This window comes from Cyprinus carpio, chromosome A25 (genome assembly GCF_018340385.1).
Source record: "Cyprinus carpio isolate SPL01 chromosome A25, ASM1834038v1, whole genome shotgun sequence".
In the NCBI taxonomy this organism is placed as follows: Eukaryota; Metazoa; Chordata; class Actinopteri; order Cypriniformes; family Cyprinidae; genus Cyprinus; species Cyprinus carpio.
The window spans coordinates 15,854,823-15,876,374 of record NC_056596.1 but is presented as its reverse complement, the minus strand read 5'-3'; the positions used below and the strand labels follow the sequence as shown (position 1 = coordinate 15,876,374).

At 35.5% G+C, this 21,552-nt stretch overlaps 2 protein-coding genes across 3 annotated transcripts; both read left to right on the top strand.

Moving 5' to 3' along the window:
- Positions 1-815: 815 nt before the first annotated feature.
- LOC109068217 (tyrosine 3-monooxygenase) lies at positions 816-8,841 on the top strand. 2 transcript variants are annotated; one of them, XM_042715698.1, is made up of 14 exons: positions 816-1,027; positions 1,747-1,818; positions 1,924-2,127; positions 2,986-3,160; positions 3,252-3,340; positions 4,058-4,125; positions 4,212-4,262; positions 4,370-4,515; positions 5,271-5,406; positions 6,282-6,351; positions 6,430-6,486; positions 6,577-6,672; positions 6,759-6,892; positions 8,077-8,841. In XM_042715698.1, the coding sequence occupies exons 1-14, from the start codon at positions 944-946 to the stop codon at positions 8,234-8,236; spliced, it is 1,542 nt and encodes a 513-aa protein (XP_042571632.1). In that variant the 5' UTR covers positions 816-943; the 3' UTR covers positions 8,237-8,841. The 2 variants fall into 2 exon arrangements, with proteins under 2 accessions (XP_042571632.1, XP_042571633.1); XM_042715699.1 differs by lacking the exon at positions 1,747-1,818 and having other exon boundaries at positions 818-1,027; positions 8,077-8,840.
- A 4,281-nt stretch (positions 8,842-13,122) lies between these two features.
- igf2b (insulin-like growth factor 2b) lies at positions 13,123-20,618 on the top strand. Its single transcript, XM_019112132.2, has 4 exons — positions 13,123-13,330; positions 14,643-14,793; positions 16,608-16,789; positions 17,638-20,618. The coding sequence occupies exons 1-4, from the start codon at positions 13,262-13,264 to the stop codon at positions 17,872-17,874; spliced, it is 639 nt and encodes a 212-aa protein (XP_018967677.2). The 5' UTR covers positions 13,123-13,261; the 3' UTR covers positions 17,875-20,618.
- Positions 20,619-21,552: the final 934 nt, after the last annotated feature.

The following is a 21,552-nucleotide window of genomic DNA, read 5'->3' as shown; positions in this document are numbered from 1 at the left end:
TAAAAACGTCTATTTTTTCTGGCCTTATTGTAATGAATGACAAACAACTAAATATACAGTAAATATACAGTACGTGTGTGTATATACTGTATATATATATAAATTATATACATTTAGAAATTTTCAAATATTTACTCATAACTTTATACTTATTAATATGTAACCACACACACAATAAAATACAAATTATTCTAATGTTTTTATTTTATTTTATTGTTATTATTATTATTTTGCTAATAAATAAATAACCTAAAGGCATTATTTAAAATAAATTAATACTAAATACATTAATTTATACCAACAAAACAAATCTTTGGTCGCCGTGATTTTGCCAACTAAGACATGTTCCTGGATCAACATTACTGTCCAAAAATATAGACCTAACCCAATCCCTACCCCTAAACCTAACCCTACCCATGATTTATTCCTAAAATCAGTGGGAAATGATGGTGGATAATAAGGGTGTAGAAGCATCTAACCCTGATTGTAAGCCTAAAACAGGCATTTTTTGAAAACTTATCCCTCAATTCTGATTGGGATGACAATGATATTAATTCAGGAACATGTTGTACTTGGTAAAATCACGTTCACCCAAATCTTTACTTGTCAAATCAATATAAATGCTGTTTAAGGTAACAGTTGCAGGTCACCGCACCTTTTGCAGTGCAGGTTGTTCATTCATTCGCTAATTGGCAAAGGAAAATGATTTCGTGAGACACGCGCTGGAAATGTAAACAGACAGTTACGTAGCAAAGTCAGAATCAAATTATGAACAAATGTGGTGTGATGAGCTTCGAGATGTGCAATGACGGAGAAGGAGGGGGTCAGTTTGACGTCAGTCTGGAGAAATCATCTCTATAAATAAGAGGGAAAGAAAGCTACAGATGGAAGTAAGTAAACAGCAGTCCCACGAGAGCACAAGTTAACCTTCATCTGTTCCGATATGCCGAATTCAAGCAGCTCCACATCTTCCACAAAGAGCGTCCGGAGAGCTGCGTCTGAGCTCGAGCGCTCCGATTCCATCACGGTAAGAGCCTTCAGCGGATCTTCTTAAATAGAGTTAGAGCTAAGAAGAAGAATAAAAACAAAGAATAATTTGACATCTGTCCTCCTCGTCAATTTCGGAATCTTTTATTATAATAAAATGAATGCTTTTACGCATTAAATTTAATGGGAGATTCGTCATGAAAAAAGAATACGGATAATGACTTCATTAATTAATTCATATAGAAATGCAAATTCAGTAATCCCAAAAGTATTTAAATATGCCACATTTAAAAATGTATGAATTTTATTTCATTTTCTTTCTTGTTAAAAATGATTGTTTATATGTATATATATATATATATATATATATATATATATATATATATATATATATATAAACAATGACATAAGTAGACAGATTTATACATTATGAATAAATACAAAATGAGAATAAAAACGAGTGTCGTTCCTGAAGTTAGTTTTGCAGGTGCCACTTAGTTTGATATTATGTAACGCAATTAAATTCATACATTTGAGTAATATTTTGTGAAATAACAGCTTCTCGGATATTATTCAAAATGGTGTAGCGTTTTTGATGCACGTCCATCTCTACCGATCACGGTTTTGCTGTGCGTAAATTGACTCTCCATTGAGATTTACGCACAGTATTACGCGGTGATCAAAAGCTACGGAAAGTAGTCTATACGTGGCTGTAACATCGGCTCATAAGCAATTGATTAAGTCTGAACTATATGACAGGTTTACATAGACTGCATTGAAGTTCTTATGCGCTTTTGGAGATGTAAAACACCTCCATCTGATGTCCAGAAGGTAAGCAGGGCTATATTATTATTATTTCTGGCCTAGATGGATATTTTAAATGGATCGAAATGAATGTGTGGTCTTGAAATGAATCGCGCTCTTCTCTTCGAACAGTCGCAGAAGTTCGTGGGAAGGCGGCAGAGTTTGATCGAGGATGCGCGGAAGGAGCGCGAGGCGGCGGCCGCGGCGGCGGAGGCTGCGGGGCTCAGCGAGCAGATCGTGTTTGAGGAGAGCGATGGAAAAGCCTTGCTCAGTCTCTTCTTCTCACTGAGGAGTTCAAAGAGCCCAGCGTTGTCCCGCACTCTCAAGGTTTTTGAGGCAAGCCAGGATTTCTTTGTGCAAATGATACTTTCAGACCAGATATCCTGAAGAAAATGGTAAAAGACTGCTATTGGAAATTCTATCTTAATAAGAATCCTAATGAGCTCAAATAAGAATCATGTGAATTTGTATTTTTTATTTATTTTTTGACAACTACTTAATTTGAAATATAAAATTGTAGTTATACTGTAGGCTACATCATTTTTTCAGTTTAATATCAGACAAAATGTATTTTACTAGAATCAGTTTTTGTCAGAAAAAAAAATTTGAATGGTATATTTGAATGTCTTATTTAATGTTTAATCTAAAGTCTGAATATGTAGAAGAATAGATGTTTTTTCTTTGTGTATGTTCTAAAATGTATTTATTAATGTACTTATCTAAATATGAATAAGAATATAATAATTTGTCTTCATATATGTTCTTAAGTAACATAAAACACAAAATAAAATCTACATCTACAAATGTTCTAAATATGTGGAAGAACAGAAGAAAATGTGTTTTTGATATAGCCTATGTTCTTGAGTAACAACAAAATGAAAAAAAAATCTAATAAATTAAATCTGAAATGTATTTATTTATTAATTGCTAATTTGTATTTATTAATGTAAGGTAGTATGATAATATAGAAATATATGTGTATTCTCACATTTATTTATATGTATTTAAATTCTTTTTTTTCAAAATCAATTGTTATTAATAGTTGTTATATTTATTGCACATTTGACAGTTCACCCTTATAAAGAAAATCCTATCATTACAGTTCTCTCTGTCTGAGGACATTACTACAATATGGCCATTTATTTATTTATTTTTGCATTCTCTTTTGAATTTTATTCTGTTGTTCAACTACAGACATTTGAAGCCAAGATCCATCATCTTGAGACCAGACCCAGCCGAAAACCAAAGGACGGTTTGGAGGATCTGGAGTATTATGTTCAGTGTGAGGTGCACCTGTCAGACGTCAGCACACTGGTCAGCTCTCTCAAGAGAAGCGCAGAGGATGTCAAAACCACTAAAGAGGTCAAATGTGAGCCTATTAAAGAAGAATGTTGCTTTTTTATCTTGGCCTTATCTGAATGTCAGTTATGCTAAGTTTTTGCTCTTTTGTCTTTCTCCAGTTCATTGGTTTCCCAGAAAAATTGCTGAACTGGATAAATGCCATCATCTCGTCACCAAATTTGATCCGGATCTGGATCAGGATCATCCAGTAAGTGCTGGATTAGTTCTTCTCTACTAATAAAATAAAAATGTACCTCATTTACCTACATTTTGTCATGTATTTCTTATTTAACTCATTCCCCCACCAGTTCTTTAAAAAAAAAAGAACTGTGATCATTTGCACAAAAATTTCATGGCCCCTAGAATTTTGTTGTATGAATATGTGAAAATGCAATATGTCAAAATAAGAAACAGGGCCTCTGCTTTTAAACAAAAAACCTAGCTTTATGTATTCTTATTCTATCAACATTTGAAGGTGGGTAAGTTTTCATAAAAAAGCAACATTTTGAACAAAAAGCTGAAAAAATCTTTGTTTTTGTCAAAGACTACGTCTGACTGATGATCAAAACATAGAAGGAGTAGATCACTTTCATCAACACTCCCAAAGCTTCACAGTCCTAAACCACTTCCTGAATTATCATTTCATTTGGTAACGTTAGGCAGGTTTGATTTATCTGCTGTTTAATGTTTGCACTGTTTTACATATGCATCTGCTGACATACCCGATCACTTGTTACTGCTGCTTCTTTGCCATGTTTTAATCCAGAGATTCAGTACTCTTTCATAAGATGTGTAATAGCGCCTCCTATGATACAACAGTGAAAACACCGAAAGCTGGAAAATTCTGTCACCGGTGGGGAAAGAGTTATACAGCCTCAAAATGATTTATTACAAGCACTTTTGATATTTTTGGTTCATTTTGCAGGGATTTACTGACCCCGTTTACAGAAAACGACGGAAGATGATTGGAGACATTGCCTTCAAATACAAACAGTATGTTGCAACCATGTTTACCATTCAATATTTGCTTGTCTGGACATGTTGGCAGATATCTGATTGACAGCTGTCTCTTTTTCCAGAGGAGAACAGATTCCCAGAGTGGAGTATATGGAAGAGGAGATCGAAACATGGTGCGTTGTACTAAAATAAACAAACAATCCTTGACGAAACCCAGCCAGAGATCCTCACATTGTGTTTTTCATTCAAGCTTCTCACATGCAACCTAATGTGTGTGCAGGCGTGAGGTCTACTCAACCCTCAGAGATCTGTACACCACCCATGCCTGTAGTGAACATTTAGAGGCTTTCCACTTACTGGAGAAACACTGTGGCTACAGTCCTGATAACATCCCTCAGCTGGAGGATGTGTCCCGCTTCTTAAAAGGTACCAATCTGATTATAGCACAACCAGAAAACAGCACAGCCCGTAAGTCATTCAACATTCTATTTATTATAACAAATCATGTTTGTTACTAGAAATGTTCTTCAGTACTGCCAGTAACAGAAAATAGTAGCAGTATGCTAGAACCTCTCAGAACATCTCAGCAACTACTTATCAACACCTTGACAACCACCCTTAGCCACCACATAGAATATCTTAGCAACCTCATACCCATGCCACAGCAACCACCCTTCAACTGAACACCAAAACCATACCAACAACCAACACAAAACACCAAAACCACCTAGAACACCTTAGCGATCCTTACAACCAATCCAAAGCATCCACTCATCAACTACATACCAACACCCTAGCAACCACCTAGAACACCTGATAGCCATGATAGCCAACCTTAGCAATGACATAGAACACCTTGGCAAGCACCCAGAACACTTTAATAACTATCTAGCAACTCCATACCAACAGCCTTGCTACCAATAGCCCTTACTAACCACCAAGAACATACACATAGCAATGCCATAGCAACACATCCTGAAATCCTTAGGAACCATTTAAAACAGTCTATGAACTGAATAGCAATGCAAAAGTAATTGCTCAGAAAACCTGCAAAGCAATGTCAAACGAATCATCGAGAACACCCTAGCAACCACATACCAACACTCTGGAAACCACCCTGAATACCCAAACAACCACCTATAGCACCTCTCTCTCTCTCTCTCTCTCTGTCCTGTATGAAGAGTGCACAGGGTTTCAGCTGCGTCCCGTGGCAGGTCTGCTCTCCGCTCGGGATTTTCTGGCCAGTCTGGCATTCCGTGTGTTCCAGTGCACACAATACATACGGCACGCTTCCTCCCCCATGCACTCGCCCGAACCGTAAGACACTTCCTGTCCCACTGTTTACATTTATGAAGACACTTCCTGTTTATTATGCATTTGATTTACATCCAGACATCTGCTTACCCTTACCAAAAAGTAGTATACAAGTAGTTTATTTTATTAAGTATACTTAAGTAAAGTTCAAGTATATTTAGACTTTTTGTAAGTATAAGTCAAGTATACTTATATGTCATTTTAAGTATATTTCTGAGAAGTATATAAAAAGTAAACTAAAAGCATACTTTCCTATTTTTAGTTTAAAAGAAGTATACTAATAGCACACTTGAATAAACTTCTTTTTCATAAGGGTAGTACAGTATATTCTGAGACATTGCAAACCACAAAAAATGAAGCTCAATTAAAATATATATATATATATATAATGAAATGATAATAGTAAGTGCTGTAACCCTTATATATATATATATATAATGAAATGATAATAGTAAGTGCTGTAACCCTTGAAAAAAAGAAACACTTTGGAATACGTTTAAAAAGAGCACTTATTACAGAAATATTATGCTTAAAAAGAGAATACTCAAGTGTGAACTGAATGCAGTGTTTTTGAATATTTAATTGTGTGTTAATTGCAATTAAATGAAAACAAATTATAGCTGGTAAGAACCATCATTTCATTAATATTATCTGCAACAGTTGTTCAAAAATATGCTTTTAAGATTTGAAGTACACTACAAGTGCACATTCATTGCAGCTAGGTGCACTTCTTTTTCACAAGGGAAGCTTTTTTTATATAATAAAAACATAAACAGTGTAAAATTACATACCCACATGTGAAAAGTAATATTCACTCTATGTAAATGATGGCACAGTGGTCACAAATAATCAAATAAATGTTATGTTTTCCTTTCCAGGGATTGTGTCCATGAACTTCTCGGACATGTACCGATATTGTCTGACAGAACATTTGCACAGTTTTCTCAGGTAAAAAAAGTCAACTTTATGTACATATCTCATATTTCCTTACATATTCAATCTATATGGTGAAATCTGTTCTCTCAGAACATTGGTCTGGCCTCTCTTGGAGCTTCTGATGAAGATATTGAGAAACTGTCAACAGTGAGTACAGAATATCTTTATCTGACAAGCTTCATCAAGCTCTGCTCTACTAAAAGCACTGAATGTGTTCGTCCTGCTGTATGTTTTCAGCTGTACTGGTTCACGGTGGAGTTTGGACTGTGTAAGCAGGGAGGGACGGTCAAAGCGTACGGAGCAGGACTGCTCTCGTCTTATGGCGAGCTGGTGGTAGGCGGCAGTCTGTCATTTATTAAATCATTTTATTTTTTTTTATGGTAAAAGCATTTGACATTTAATGTCACCCATTTTCTTAGCATTCTCTCTCAGATGAGCCAGAGCGACGAGAATTTGACCCCGACATCGTAGCTGTTCAGCCGTACCAGGATCAGACTTACCAGCCCGTCTATTTTGTGTCTGAGAGCTTCTCAGATGCTACAGAGAAACTGAGGTGAGCTGCATTAAATACACCATTGCTGTCAGTACTGTGTGTTTGGCCGTCATATAATTAGCTATCAGTGAAAATAAATACATTAAAAAAGTGTTTCTAAATAAATGCATTTAGAAATAAATAAATATTTTTTTTAAAGTGCTAAAATAAAAAAAGTGATGTAAGCGATTTTATGTAATGTATGAGGATAAAAACATATACAACACAATTACATTCTCCGAATGAATGAATGAATTAATGAATGCATTTATTTATTTAACTTATAACAGCATACAATTGCATATTCTCATGAATGAATAAATGAAAATAAAAAAATATATTCTTAAAAATTTGAGACAAAACACATTTGATAAGGATTAAAATACTCAATGGCTTATATATATATATATATATATATAAAAATAAAAAAAAAAAAAAAAAATAAAATCAAATGCACACTTATCAATTTTATATAATGTACGTATGATGATGTAAACATACAGCACACAGTTGTTCTCAGACTGAATTAATTCATACATTTATTTATTCATAAAATAAAAGGTGCTAAAATAACTAAAAGTGCATTGTAAGCAATTTCATATAATGGATGTATGATGACAAAAACATATAAAAGTGTACAGTTACATTCTCAGAACAGATAAAATTATCTGAACAAATGAAAAACAGAAATATATACAAAATAAACAAATGCTCGCCAATAAAATAAAAATAGGATATTACATACATTTGCATTTTAGTTTTTCATTATTATTATTATTTTTATTTATTTGATGCATAACATGTTTGTAATAATTTTGGGGTTAAAATATGTAAGAATATGTAGGGGAAATTGTAATTTTTCTGATTAATTTGAAATGGTCTTGTAGTGAGACAAAATATTATTAATTCCATGTAGTCTTTAAATTAAGACCAACTTTTTTTTATTTAAAATAGTTTTAGAATGCATAAAACATGTCACACCACACGACAACATAACTACTTATGTATTTATTTATTTACTAACTTATATCACTCTATTAAAAATGTCAGTATGTATTTCATAAAGATTAAAATACTCCTTACATATACAGCAAGTAGTGATCAATAAATGGATTTTATTGTATACATATTGTTTTAATTGTTTGCAATTTAATAATTACAGTTGTTTGTATGACAATAATTATACTCATTTGTTTTGAAAACAGAGCATATGTGACCCGCATCAAGAGACCATTTTCGGTGCGGTTTGATCCGTACACAGACAGCATAGAAGTGCTGGACAACCCACTGAAGATCCAGCAGGGGCTGGAGACCATTAAAGATGAACTGAAGATTCTCACAGATGCCCTGAATGTGCTGGCTTGATTCTGCCTCGAGGAGCCAATCAGCAGTGCTCTTCCTCTCTGCTTCATATGTGACAGTCTCTTCAATATGCTGTGTGTCTATGTCCACATCTGCTGCTACAGACGTTGTTGCTTTTAAAACGCTGAGTGCCAACCTCAAAACCTCACGTCGGAAGTTGATTCCAGAAACCTTAAAAGGATTGTTTCCCCATAAATGAAAATCAAGTCATCATTAATATCATTATTTATGTTGTTTCAAACCTAAATGACTTTCTTTCCTTGTGGAACATGAAAGAAGATATTTCGAAGAATGCTGGTAAAGAGTTTTGATTCCAACTGGAAGTCATATAATGGAAGTCAATGGTAACCAAAACTGCTTGGTTACCAATATTCTTCAAAATATCTACTTTCATGTTCCACAGATGAAAGAAAGTCTTTGGTAAAAATATGAAATGTTGGAAACCAAACAGTTCCGGTCCCCATTGACTTTTATTGTATAAACAAAAAATATGATGAAAGTCAATGGAAGCCGAAACTGTTTAGTAACCAACATTCTTTAAAATATTTTCTTGATAGATATTTTAAATGATGGTAACCAAACAATTCTGTTTCACATGCACTGACTTACATTGTATGGACAAAAAAAATATAATGGAAGTCAATGGAAACCGAAACGGTTTAGTTGCCAACATTCTTCGAAATATATACCAAGAAAATATTTTAAGTGTTGGTAACCAAACATTTTTTATTCTCACTGATTTCCACCAAATGCACAAAAAAAAAAAAAAAAAAAAATCAATGGGAACCAAAACCTTTGGTTGCAAACATTCTTCAAAATATCTTCTTGGTAGATATTTTAAATAGTGGTATTAAATATTCCCGTTGACTTCCGTTATATGGGATAAATAAATAAAAAGTCAGTGGGAACCGAAATGGTTTGGTTGCCAACATTCTTCAAAATGTCTTCTTGGTATATATTTTAAACGTTAGTAACCAAACAGTTTCGGTTCCATTAACTTCCACTGTATGGACAAAAAACTAAATTAAATGGAAGTCAATGGAAACCAAAACTGTTTGGTTACCAACATTCTTCAAAATATCTTCTTTCATGTTCCACAGAAGAAAGAAAGTCATACAGGTTTGGAATGAACATGAGGGTGAGCAAATAATGACATGAGGATGACTCTGTGAATAAACAAAAATTATGTCAATATGACATATTCATTTTTTGAGATAGATCATACCCAGTGTAAATCAAGTTATTAAAGCTATTGAAGCCAAAAGTTATTTATGAAATATCACAAAATGAAGTACTACACTGAAATAAACTTGAAATATGTACAGTATATAATCAAATATGTATTATCAACACAAATTCTGAATGTATTAGTATTCGAAATATATTCTAAAAATAGACCATCAATACATTAAGCTGATGTATTCTCCTACAGATAGCAGAAATATTTTATTAATCCTGAATAGCGAATCATTCATAAAATAATACTGACCTAATGATCGATGCTTGATTTTATTTATCTGTCTCCAGAAAATATGAAATATAAATATGAATGTCGCAATAGTCTCTGCAAACAATTGCATATAAAAAGTGAAAATACCATTTCTGTTATTTAAGCGTTAATAAAGTTGCAAGAAAACTGTGTGCAGAGTGGATATTATGCACTACTATAAAGAATTATGTTTGAAAAAATATTGCAAACTATATTTGTGGTTGACTTTCTGATGTTATATTCAGTCGCTCCTTCCATAAATACATTTTACTGTCTGAGAATGTTGGTTTCAGAAAACTAGATGGGAAATTTTTAGCTATTCTGAATGAAGGGATCTGACTGAAACTACAAAAGTTTTAGTTTAGATAAAACAACCACCACCAGGTGGTAGTCTAAGCATATATGTAGGTGAGGCGTTCAACACAAGCGCTTTTTGGGTGAGCGGACCGAACAGCATAATGACTAGGGCTTTTGTAAGGGTCATGTCATGAGGTTAGGAATGGGATAAGGACTCAGATTTGGGATCCAGTCAGTGGGAAAGATCTGCCATTCGAATACGCAACCGACCACTAAATACATTTTAAGAAGACAGGAAGAATGCCACAGTGGAATGCGTCATGTAGTAAATCAGTAGGTGTATGATATTCCTCTAACTAAGACTGATATATTCCTGAAGATTGTAGTTTACATCAATTTGACCATTGAATTGAGGTCACTGAGTTTAACCCTCAGGTTGTGTTAAATTCCCTATAACACTTAGGGTGTGCCTGGTCCAAAAATAGCTTATAAATCTCTTGTTATGCAATATTATCACCAAAAATTGGTATCATTTATTTATTTTATTTTTTTTGTCAGCTTGTTTTCTTTCAATTAGGACTGGTTTTGTGTTTATTTTTGGAACTGATTTATTGTAGGACACATTAATCTGAGCTTACATACATCAGTTTTTGAGTGAAAAAACAGTATTTGCGTATAATTTTGTCAATATTAAATAGAATATGAAAATAAATGTTTATCACTGTTTATCACACTAGCATGCTCTAATGTTTAATTAAGAAATTCGTTTTAAAAAGCTTTTATTTTGTACAAAATGTAAAAAAACAAACAACAACAACAAAAAAAATTTTTTGGTAGGCCGGTCATTTTTGACCGTGAATACCACGTGTTCTTTTTTTTTTTTTACAATCAATTCAAAACAAATTTCTCGGTTAAACAATAGAGCATGCTGGTGTGAAAATTGCATGTTTTTTTCATATTTTATTTAATATTGACAAAATTATCCGCAAATAGGGCTTTTTTCACTCACAAACTGAGGTACGTAAACTCAGATTAATGAGACCTACAAAACATTTGTTACAAAAATAAATACAAAATCAGTCCTAATTGAAAGAAAACAAGCTGACAAAAAGATTGATACCAATATTAGGTGAAAATATTGCATAACAAGAGATTTATAGGCTATTTTTTTTTTGTAGGCCGGTCATTTTTGACCGGGAACACCACAAGTGTAACAAGGTTGACTAAAATAAAAAATTAAAATAAAGAAAAAAAATTGCGGTGGAAGTAGTTATACCCTGTGTAAACAAAGTCAATAAATCTTACTCTAATGCGATAACATTAAATAACATTTTCAGGAGAAAAAAAAATATTTCCGGGTCAAAATGACCCGAACACAAACTGAGGGTTAAAACAAAAACCTATTCATGCTAAATATTAAATATTGCTGACTGAAGCCTACATGAAGTCTCCTGGGCATTTTATCGATGACCTGTAATGATTTGTGCTGGACTGCTTGGTCCTTTGTACGTGGCAATGTGACTAAGATCTAAATGATGAAAAATGCTGCTTACTGAATGGAGTAAATGATTTATTGCAGCGCCCTACAGATCTTTTGGGTTTCCTGCTTCCCTCATCTGATGGATAATAGGAGACAGAGGAAGAGAGGTTTAATGTCTTTATAATGGTGCTTCCAGTAACAGAGTGCATTGATAATTCATGCCAGCAGCAGGACCCTTTTTTATGTAGCGCTATTCGCCCTTTTACCAGCAGAGGCGCCACAGGAGCAATTATTTTCTCTAGTTCTCTAATTTCTCACAGACCCCACGCTATTTAGCAGCGTTTCGAATATTTAAACACGTTTTATAGGCAAAACAAAGGAGTCATTTCACAATGCAACCTTTCTGAACGCTGACCTCAACGTTTAGTCAGTCATTCTCGTGTTTGGCTTATTTAACTACTTACTTATTAACTTCTTGGCTTATTTAGCAGTTTTAACTTTAAGATGGTAAATGAAGATTTCTAGTCCTAAAATTATTATTTTTTTTTTTATCGTATATTCATTGGCCTGTCCAAGCACGTAGGGTACTTTAATAAAAACGCATATATATATATATATATATATATATATATATATATATATATATATATATATATATATATATAAAGGTTAAAGTAAGTTATTGTTATTAAAATATGCGTTTTACATATTATATATATATATATATATATATATATATATATATATATATATATATATATATATATATATATATATATATAGATCACATGATAATGCTGATTTAAAACCATTTTAAGAGGTGTTCTAGTAAGGCAGTAGTAGACATTTTGGCCCTGTTTCATATCAGATGGAGACTAGTGTCCATGAAGAATAACATCTGCATCAAATCATGGCCCTTATTGCTTTGCCAGGTGATGGATGACATTTCCATGTAATCCAATCAAACCAATTTAAGTTCAATTCAAGTCCAGCTAATTCTTCATTATCCTCTCAGTGCTCTGAACGGGTCAGCCTGTAAAGTGAATTACCATCATTACAGCCACTATTCGCGTGAGGATCGATAAGGCAGGTGGATAGCAGAGGAAATGACGGCAGAAAGCGTTTCATCTTCTCTCCCTATCATCCGGGGCACTTTCCATTGTAAAATTTTACACATGGACTGTCCTGTCAGGAACTCTGGTAGTTAAATGCTCTGATATTGATGACGTGGTCATTTCTGAAATATTGAACTCTTGTTTGTTTGTTTGTTTGCATCTGTTTTGAATTTAGAGCATTTATTATTTTCTTATTTATTTATTGCGCATGTATTTATTTTGTTAAAATAATTTGGGGAATATCTATAAACGTCGTTACATTTTAGGAAAGCATCGAAAATGTTGGACATTTTGATAAGGTGTTCTGAAGACATATTCTGTAATGTTCATTGACCTTTTTGTGATCTGGAATTCTTGGAAAACAGCAGCAGGGAACTCGGCCGGACTGCTGGAGATTCACTGACCGCTTCGAGTTTTTCCTCTCACGGACATGCGCACAAGAGGCCCGGGGGGTGGAGAGGGGTGTTAAGGGGCGGGTTTGGGTATATAATCGTTCTCTCAGAGAACTTTTGCCTGTCGCCTGATTTTTGGGACAGCTCCACACATCATTCTAACACCAACTGGGGAAACTAAACCTACTCTTTTAACCAAATACAACAGCACAGCAATTTTTATTTTTTATTATTATTATTATTTTTTATGTTGACATGGAGGACCAACTAAAACATCATTCTGTTTGTCATACCTGCTTGAGAACAGACAGTTCCATAAATAAGGTAAAGACAATCTTTTTACAACCTTTGGGGAGTCTTGGACATATCTGGAGATGATTGTTAGTTCGTTCTCTTAAATAGAAAATAAATTGTTGTTATATAGACTAGCAAAAATAGAATCGTATTTTAAAAATCAGAAAAGGACACGATCGGAGAGATTTTGAGACGCATTTTCTCTTGCACGAGCGGTTCGCGTAATGCATTGGAAATGTTTTTGACACTCTAAACTGCTAACAGCTCTAAACAGACAGTTTGACAGCGCTAAACGGCTAAATAAGGACTATAAGACATTGTAAACATTAACCCTATGAATTTCTGTAAAGCTGTTTTGAAACAAGTTGTATTTTGAAAAGCGCTTTCCAAATAAAAACTGATTTGACACTTTATTCCGGATACGCGCACACGAGAAAGAAGTTGCGCAAGGGGGCGACAGCACTTTAAATGAGCTGGATTTAAGGAAATTATATGCTGAGTTGTGAGGAATGAGATAGCTGGGTATATAGAGCGGTCTTGCAACTTGTTGAACGTTGTGTAAGAGTGTAAAGGAAGAGATAAAAGCTCTTTGATAACAATTCATCTTCTAGCGTTAAGCAGATAATTAAAAAATCGATGCATGCATGTAGAATCTCAGTGTATTTGAATAATTGCATTGGCGAATTTAATTCACTGGAGGAACTAATGACAGATTCCCAAGGAAGATTTTGAGGATAACTAATCAACGCATGTTTAGACCTTAAAACATATTAATTATTTAGTGAAAAATTACATGCATGATTGAAAAAGTACAATGTTGTTGTTCATACATGCACAGTGTATTAAGAACTGCACAGGAGTGCACTGAAGAAACAAATAACAGTTCTTCAAAATCTGACCAACGACATTGCAATTTAAATGCAAAATGTTCAGTATTAATAATCAAAAGATATTTACACTCTAAAATCCTTTTATTTGCTGTTAAAACTTACTAGAAAAAAACATGCATGCACAAATAATGCATTCAGTACCTTGTGAACTACTATGCATGCTTTCCAAGTCATGAAGACATGCTTTTCCGCACTGTACACTGACATACTGATTTTGACCATGTGATCAGGCAGATAATTGAAAAGTCGATGGCCATGCATGCACACACACTGAAGTATTGCATTACTGAATTCAATGCCTTGAGGAAGCTAATAATAGATACTTAAGGAAGACGTTCAGTATTAAGTTCAGGTCTACATGGGATCTTTATAAAAAGAGCAGTTTTGTACATTAAAAATGAAATGCACATGTGAAAACTGTCTGTACTAACTTAAACTCGTTATCTCCACAGGTCATAAAGATGTATTGGTCCATACGGATGCCCATATGCATACTCTTTTTAACCCTGTCTGCCTTCGAAGTGGCTTCAGCTGAAACATTATGTGGCGGAGAGCTGGTGGACGCGCTACAGTTTGTGTGTGAAGACAGAGGTTTCTATTTCAGTAAGTACATTTGCACATCGTATTTTCTTTGCTTTTGCTTAGGAGTTGGAAACCCTTGCCAATTGTATGTCACGAATGACCAGAGTTACGAGCGAAGTCTCAGCAGATTGTGCTGACTAGGCGCATTCTCTCGCGATATCTGTGATTGCATATGAAAGGGATGCAAAATTAGCCACAATGGCCTGGTTGTTTACTTGCACATTCCGTCAGGGAAAGTAATAGTACCCAAGTGGCATTCCATTCACCTCTCCAGAAATGTTCCCAGGCTACACTCAATTGAAAAAAAAGTTGTTTGTCCTCTTACACGGCTGGATGGATTGAGACAGCTTCATTACTAGTTTAGCGTAACAGATACTAACCAATACGTTCAATACAGTGCTTGCCAATAGTACAATCCGAATCAAGATACATCTGCTGGTTGTACACCACTCGCATGCAAGGAGGGGGTCGAGAGCACAACTTTTTAAATATTTGTCGTCTTCCTCACGCCAGCACTGACACACAGACAAGGCCTTTGTGTTCTTTTGGCCGCAGAAGCCTAACTACCCCGAAAGATCATTATCCAATTTGGGCCAGCGCAGATTTTCCCCCCTCTATCCACCAGATCCACTCTTGTTCAATGTTTCCCATCCTACAATCAAGAACTCCCTTTCAGAACATTGCGACTGTGAGAAGCGAAAATCGTTCGTGGTATATTTGACTGAAAATCAATTGTTCCTTCCTTTTCCCAGTCCGGCTCCCTCCCCTCCATTACTGTGTGCTGTATCTTTGCTCTTTCGTGCCAAGTCTGTTCTTCCACCCCTCCCCCTTCCTCTCTTTCATGCTCTCTTTATCTCTGCTGAGCTGGCAAAGGACAAGGTCAAAGGATATCCACCATTTACTCATCCAAACAGAAGCGAAGACTTTTGCCCTTTAACTCTCACGCTGTCTTATTTGCAGACTTTCACGTTCCTGGGAACGTGCTGCCGGCGAATTCTTCGAAAACTATTTCAAACAGCTCAATTAGACGGCAAAACAAAATCAGTCCGGGTGAAAAAAAAGACTCCATTTTATGCCACAGATTTGGGCTTTATTATACTCCGCAATTGTGTCCCAGTCAAAACCCAATGGATTGATAATGACATCTGCTTTGACAATTGAATCAGACCACTTTAGCTTGATTTACATTGACTTGTTAGTAGGGTTTGTTGAACGTGTTTGCATGTTTGATGATGACTGATTAGACAGTTTAAGACAAATCTTTTTCTTGCTATAACAGCTCAAACAAGCTAGTTTCCTAGTCTTAGTTTCCTGGTTTAAGATTGTCTTCCAGCATGGCTATTTTGGTGTTCCGGTATTAGTTCTTTTTTCCACTTTTCAGCTAGTCACTCTGGATGTCTAGCTAGACACCCAGATAAACACCAACTTGGCCGGGCTTGGAGACTAGCTTAAAACAGGAATGACTAGCAAACCAGCTTAGGGTTGTTTACCCAGGATTTTTCAGTAGAGTTAGCTGGTCATACAGCTCTTCTCCGAACTTGACTAGTTGACCCAAAAGAAGCAAAATCTGTCAACATTTACTCTCCCTTATGTCCTTCCAAAGCTGTATATCTTTTTTTTTTTCTGTGGAACTTTCCATTCAACAGAAGTCAGTAGAGTCCAAAAAAGCATTAGGCCCCAGTGACTTTCATTGCATGGACAAAATAAAGGTTTGGAATGCAGGTTTGGAATTGAGAGTGAGTAAATGATAACAGAATTGAGTACATTTGTCTGACATGTAACCAGAACAATACTAAAGGTTCTTGAACTCATTGTCTTCATTTTTATTCCCGCAGGTCGACCAACTAGCAGGACGAATAGTCGACGCTCTCAAAATCGTGGGATTGTGGAAGAGTGTTGTTTTAACAGTTGTAACCTAGCTCTTCTAGAACAGTACTGCGCTAAACCTGCCAAGTCAGAGAGGGACGTTTCAGCCACATCCCTACAGGTCATCCCGGTGATGCCTGCATTAAAACAGGTACGTTAGCCGTGGGAAACAACAAAAACTCTCCAGCACTTTATCACACTCACCATCTTGATCGTCCTGTTCTTTCTGCTGAACTTGTGCATCCTGGCATGTGGGTCGAAGAAAACAATAGGCCAGAGTAAGGAACTAGTAAGCAAGTATTGCCCCAAAACTGCTGACCAAGTGGAAAATGATATGATAGAAGAGGTCATACATAGGTTGAAATTTTCCTGTTCTTGGATTGGGTTACAAAACCAGCATCTCTCAAAAAGGCCTGGATGTTGACTAGGTGGTTGAACATTGGAGACAAATAAACTGCCTTTATCTCCTTACTTGTCATTCTCCATTTTGGGTTTTCATCGAGTTTTGTTCTGTGTTAGTATGTTTAATATATGTTTAAGAAATAGTTTGCCCAAAATTCATAATTTCCTCACCGTCATGTCCTTCCAACCCTTTATGACTTTCTTATGCGGAATTCAAAAGAAGGTATTTTGAAGAATTTTGAAGAACAGTTTTTGTCCATACAAAGAAAGTCAATGGGGTCCAAAACAACAATGAACCCCACTGACTTTCACTGTATGGACTAAAACAACATAAGGGTGATTAAATGATGTAATAATTGTAATTTTTTGGATGAACTAACCCGTTAAGGAGGAAGAGAATTTCTCAGGGTGTTGTCTTGGTGGATTTTTGCCTATTTTTGACAAAATATATGTAAAGTCATTTACATTATTAGTTGAAAAGTCTAAGTTTTAGAGAGTTTTGAATCTCGTCAATGCTTTTGATGATGCAGTAGAAACTGTGAGAATTTCGACCTTTCTCTAGAGTCATTTCCTAACATTTTTATTGTTTTGAAACAGGAGGTCCCAAGAAAACACGTGACAGTGAAATATTCCAAATACGACGTGTGGCAACGAAAGGCCGCCCAGAGGCTACGGAGGGGCGTCCCCGCCATCCTGCGGGCCAAGAAGTTTAGGCGGCAGGCGGAGAGAATCAGGGCCCAGGAGCAACTGCACCACCACAGGCCTCTCATCACGCTTCCCAGCAAGCTGCCGCCCATCCTTCTTCCCACAGAAGACTACGTCAGCCACAAGTGAAACCAGGATCATTTGCACAGTTGATGAAAAAAAAAAAGACTAGGGGATCAAAGCTTTTTTGTCTCTGACGTCATTTCTGTGGCAGTCCTCAACAACCCTTCTTCCTTCCCCACCAGACGTGCTCACGCGCTCTTCCAGTTACTATTCTTGCTGTTTCGTTCACCAACAAAAAGGCACATCACAAACGAGAGGAATGCAATTCAGGTGAAGAAGCAAAGGAAAGAACGAAGAAGGTGCGGAACGCCGAACGTTTCACTGGTTTGGAGGACATCGGAGCACGAGGAACAGCTTGAGCTAGCATGAAAGAACCCATTCCACCGCATTCTCCCGAGAAAAAAGTATCTCTCTTTTAGTCCTTTTACATATTAGTTTGCACCTGTAACTATAAAGGGACATCCACACTGTAAGGAATTGTTGTAAAATTAGATTCCTGTTCCAGCACCTTGTAATCACAAATGAAGAGCAGAGAAGAGTCTGCAAATTGCACATCGCCACGGATTACGTCAAAGTTCTTGTTAAGTAAACAAAAAAAGGCACTATTTTTTTATGGACTATGAACATGTAGCTCAAAAAAATGTCATGGTGCTAGCTTTGGGAATGGACTCAAAGGAGAAGGGGTTGAAAAAGCACGTATTATTTTTTTTTTCCTTTGAAACTTTATTAAACTTTCCGTTTTAAGGAAAGTGTGACTTTTGAAAGAGAAAACAAGAGCAGGAGGGATATCACTGCATGCAGACGTGTACATAAGACAGGACGTATGCATTGGATCCCGGCGCTGCCATTGCGATAAAGGAAGGAGCAGTGTGGGGACGCCGAAGGGATCACGTTCGAGCGCCTGGATGTGGAGAACTTGCCTCCTTTCGAGCGTGACTGCACAAAACCCCTGCTTTGCACTGCAGGATGAGAGACATTGTGACCTTGAAAAAGTGGGATGTTTGTATTTTCTATGTTCTTTTTCGTGAAAATGCTTCAAGGAAAAAAGGAAGAAAAAAAATATCCAGTTTGGTTTCTGGTACCGTGACATTCTTGTTGTTGCAAAATAGGCTTTGTGTTTTTGTAACGTTATTTTACAGTTCTGAAAAAAAGGCACAAATATAAATTCAAAGGGAAAAAACGCAATAATGTCAACTAACATATATTTTTAACGTTTATCAGTAGTATTCACATGCTTTTGCCTGAAAACAAATACTTGAATATATATATATAAATATATATGGAATAAATATAAAAATATATATTATAATTAGTTTCCAGGGACATCATGTAATATTCTTTTAGTCTGAGCTGTATCTTGCGTAATGAGCCGCCAAGCTTCTTTTTGTTTGTTTGTTTAAGTACAAATATGGGCACTGTATAAAGGCATTATTTATTTTGTTATAAAATTATATATTAAAATCGGTCCAAATACAGTAATATACATAGCACTGATGCTCAACTGATGAATTTTATTTTATATGCTCTCTTATTTTCCCATTTTACATGTAAATGCTTTTTGTAGATGCTTTGTACCAAAAAATATTTCCTTTCGGTTCGCCACAGAGCTATTTTAAAATCAATATTTTAACAGCAGCTGTAGCCTGGATCGCTTAGGCACGTTGTAATACAAAAATAGGCACATACTCAGAAGACTCTCTCTCTCTCTCTCTCTGTCTCCCGCATGGCTTTTAAATCTGCCAAATGGATTTCTGTTCATAAAAAAAACAAAAACAACTACAAAAAAACTCAACAACTTGTGTTTAACTTTCCTCACGAGGATCTGGATAACCCAGTCTCTATATGTCGTGATTGTATACAACCCACTACAGTTTAAGCCACTTTTGTGCCATTTTCATCATTTTTTGGCTTCTCTAAGGTATTCCACAAAAGAAAGCCATGTTTTAGGGGTCGAAAAAAGACTGCAGGAAGATGGAGGTGTTGTCCCTGGTTCAATGTTATCTCTTGTTGCTGAGCAATTGAACTGTAGCCATAAAGCAAAGTAAAAACCAAACCAATATGATGTCACCATGATCCATTATGATGTCACAAAGGGTGGACTGTTTATACATCCCCTCAATATCTTACAATAATGTGCCCTAAATCCTCTTATTTCCTTTCGGTTGGGGTGTCCTCCATGTATCTTCATCTCAGTTGTTGAAGGGCTACCGTACTAAGTTACCCAAATACTCAGGAAATATTAGTGGATTTATGTGAAAAACCTAATACAAGGCCATTTTTGCAGTTTCTCAGCCAAGCACAAGAAGTCGGTATCGCTTCTTGTATGTGCCCCATATTCATAAAATGATACTATAGTATCGCTTAGTACCTGGAAACTTAAAGGTCTAAGTGCCTGCAGTGTATCCCTCTGCCTTGATAATCCAATATTTATCTGATTCATATCAGTTGTGATGAAGCAGTGCAATTATCATAATTACTATCATTATTTTTATTATTCAAACATCCCATATTTCCGAAGACATCGCCATTTTTCTGTTGTTATTCCTGCAAGGACTGCATCCATTGTTGTTATTTCCAAACTGGTTACTTAACTTTCCGTGCAAAAAAGGCATGTAAGGAAAACACATGCTTTTGCGCTAAAAATGAAGGGATCATTTGTCTTTCATTGGCAACTGTTTAATATCAGTAGCCCACGCAGCCTGTGTGTATTTTAATTGATTTAACCTCTGCACGCTAGAACGTCCGAAATGCACAATTCATGTACTTTCATTTTTAATATCAATAAAAAACATTTTATCAAACATGTTTCAGTCATGTGCAAGTGTATGTGTTTTTATTGCCGGGTTGCATTGTAAATCATTTAGTAGATGTTGAGGGCCTACAAAGAATTTCCTTGATGCTTTTAGCATCTTTTCTGCACTGGCTGATCTGCAGAAGGTGAGAGTGTGCCAACGAAAAAGAATATGCACTAAAATGTGAGCAAACAGTGAGCAACTGGCTTGGGATCAGATGCACAACAGCCTCACACACTACACTTTGAGAAAAAAAGGTACAAAAGTTGTCACTGGGATGGTACTTTTGCAAAAACCATTACTTTCTTACATTATTTTCTTCAGAGAAATGCATATTAGTACCTAAATGGTACATATTAGTACCTTTTGAAGTGGTACCATCCCATTGATAGCTTTTGTACCTTTTTGTTCTGAGAGTGGCATTGTGAGTGAAATGCCTACATTTATTTAAATTTCTCATTTGATATCCAAGTTTATGTAGAATCAAACGAGCATCTTGTATATATTTGCTACAAATTTGCTTACTTGACCTAATAGTGACTTAACCTTCAATATATCTTTTTAAACTTACATTATAATGCTTTGTAAAATGTTCCATGTTTAAATTAGATTTTGAATCACAGACCTCAAATAGTCACCTGATATATTTATCTACCTAAATCAAGATGATCATGATGTGGTGTTTAGATGTCAAACCTCATTCTGTAGATTTGCATGTGCTGCTGCTAAAGATTAAATGTTTGCTAGTGTTGCTGTAGAACTCCAAGTGAACAGTATCTGAATGTAACAGAAAGATGGTTACCATCTAGACATGACCGATCATGACTTGATCCTGCAAAGGTGCAATAATCAGTGATAAGCAATTGTAGAAAGCAGCTTTAATAGAACTTTATTGCACAAAAAATTTATTATACTGAATGTAAAGGACTATTTCACCTGAGACAGACAGTTC

What these genes read in the sequence shown, in the direction of transcription:
- LOC109068217 (XM_042715698.1), top strand. Translation starts at nt 944, where the DNA reads ATGCCGAATTCAAGCAGCTCCACATCTTCCACAAAGAGCGTCCGGAGA. An exon ending in ATCTGGATCAGGATCATCCA is followed by an intron (nt 3,341 to 4,057) that starts GTAAGTGCTGGA and finishes TTCATTTTGCAG; the next exon opens with GGATTTACTGACCCCGTTTA. An exon ending in ATATTGAGAAACTGTCAACA is followed by an intron (nt 6,487 to 6,576) that starts GTGAGTACAGAA and finishes GTATGTTTTCAG; the next exon opens with CTGTACTGGTTCACGGTGGA.
- igf2b (XM_019112132.2), top strand. Translation starts at nt 13,262, where the DNA reads ATGGAGGACCAACTAAAACATCATTCTGTTTGTCATACCTGCTTGAGA. An exon ending in AGACAGAGGTTTCTATTTCA is followed by an intron (nt 14,794 to 16,607) that starts GTAAGTACATTT and finishes TTATTCCCGCAG; the next exon opens with GTCGACCAACTAGCAGGACG. An exon ending in TGATGCCTGCATTAAAACAG is followed by an intron (nt 16,790 to 17,637) that starts GTACGTTAGCCG and finishes GTTTTGAAACAG; the next exon opens with GAGGTCCCAAGAAAACACGT.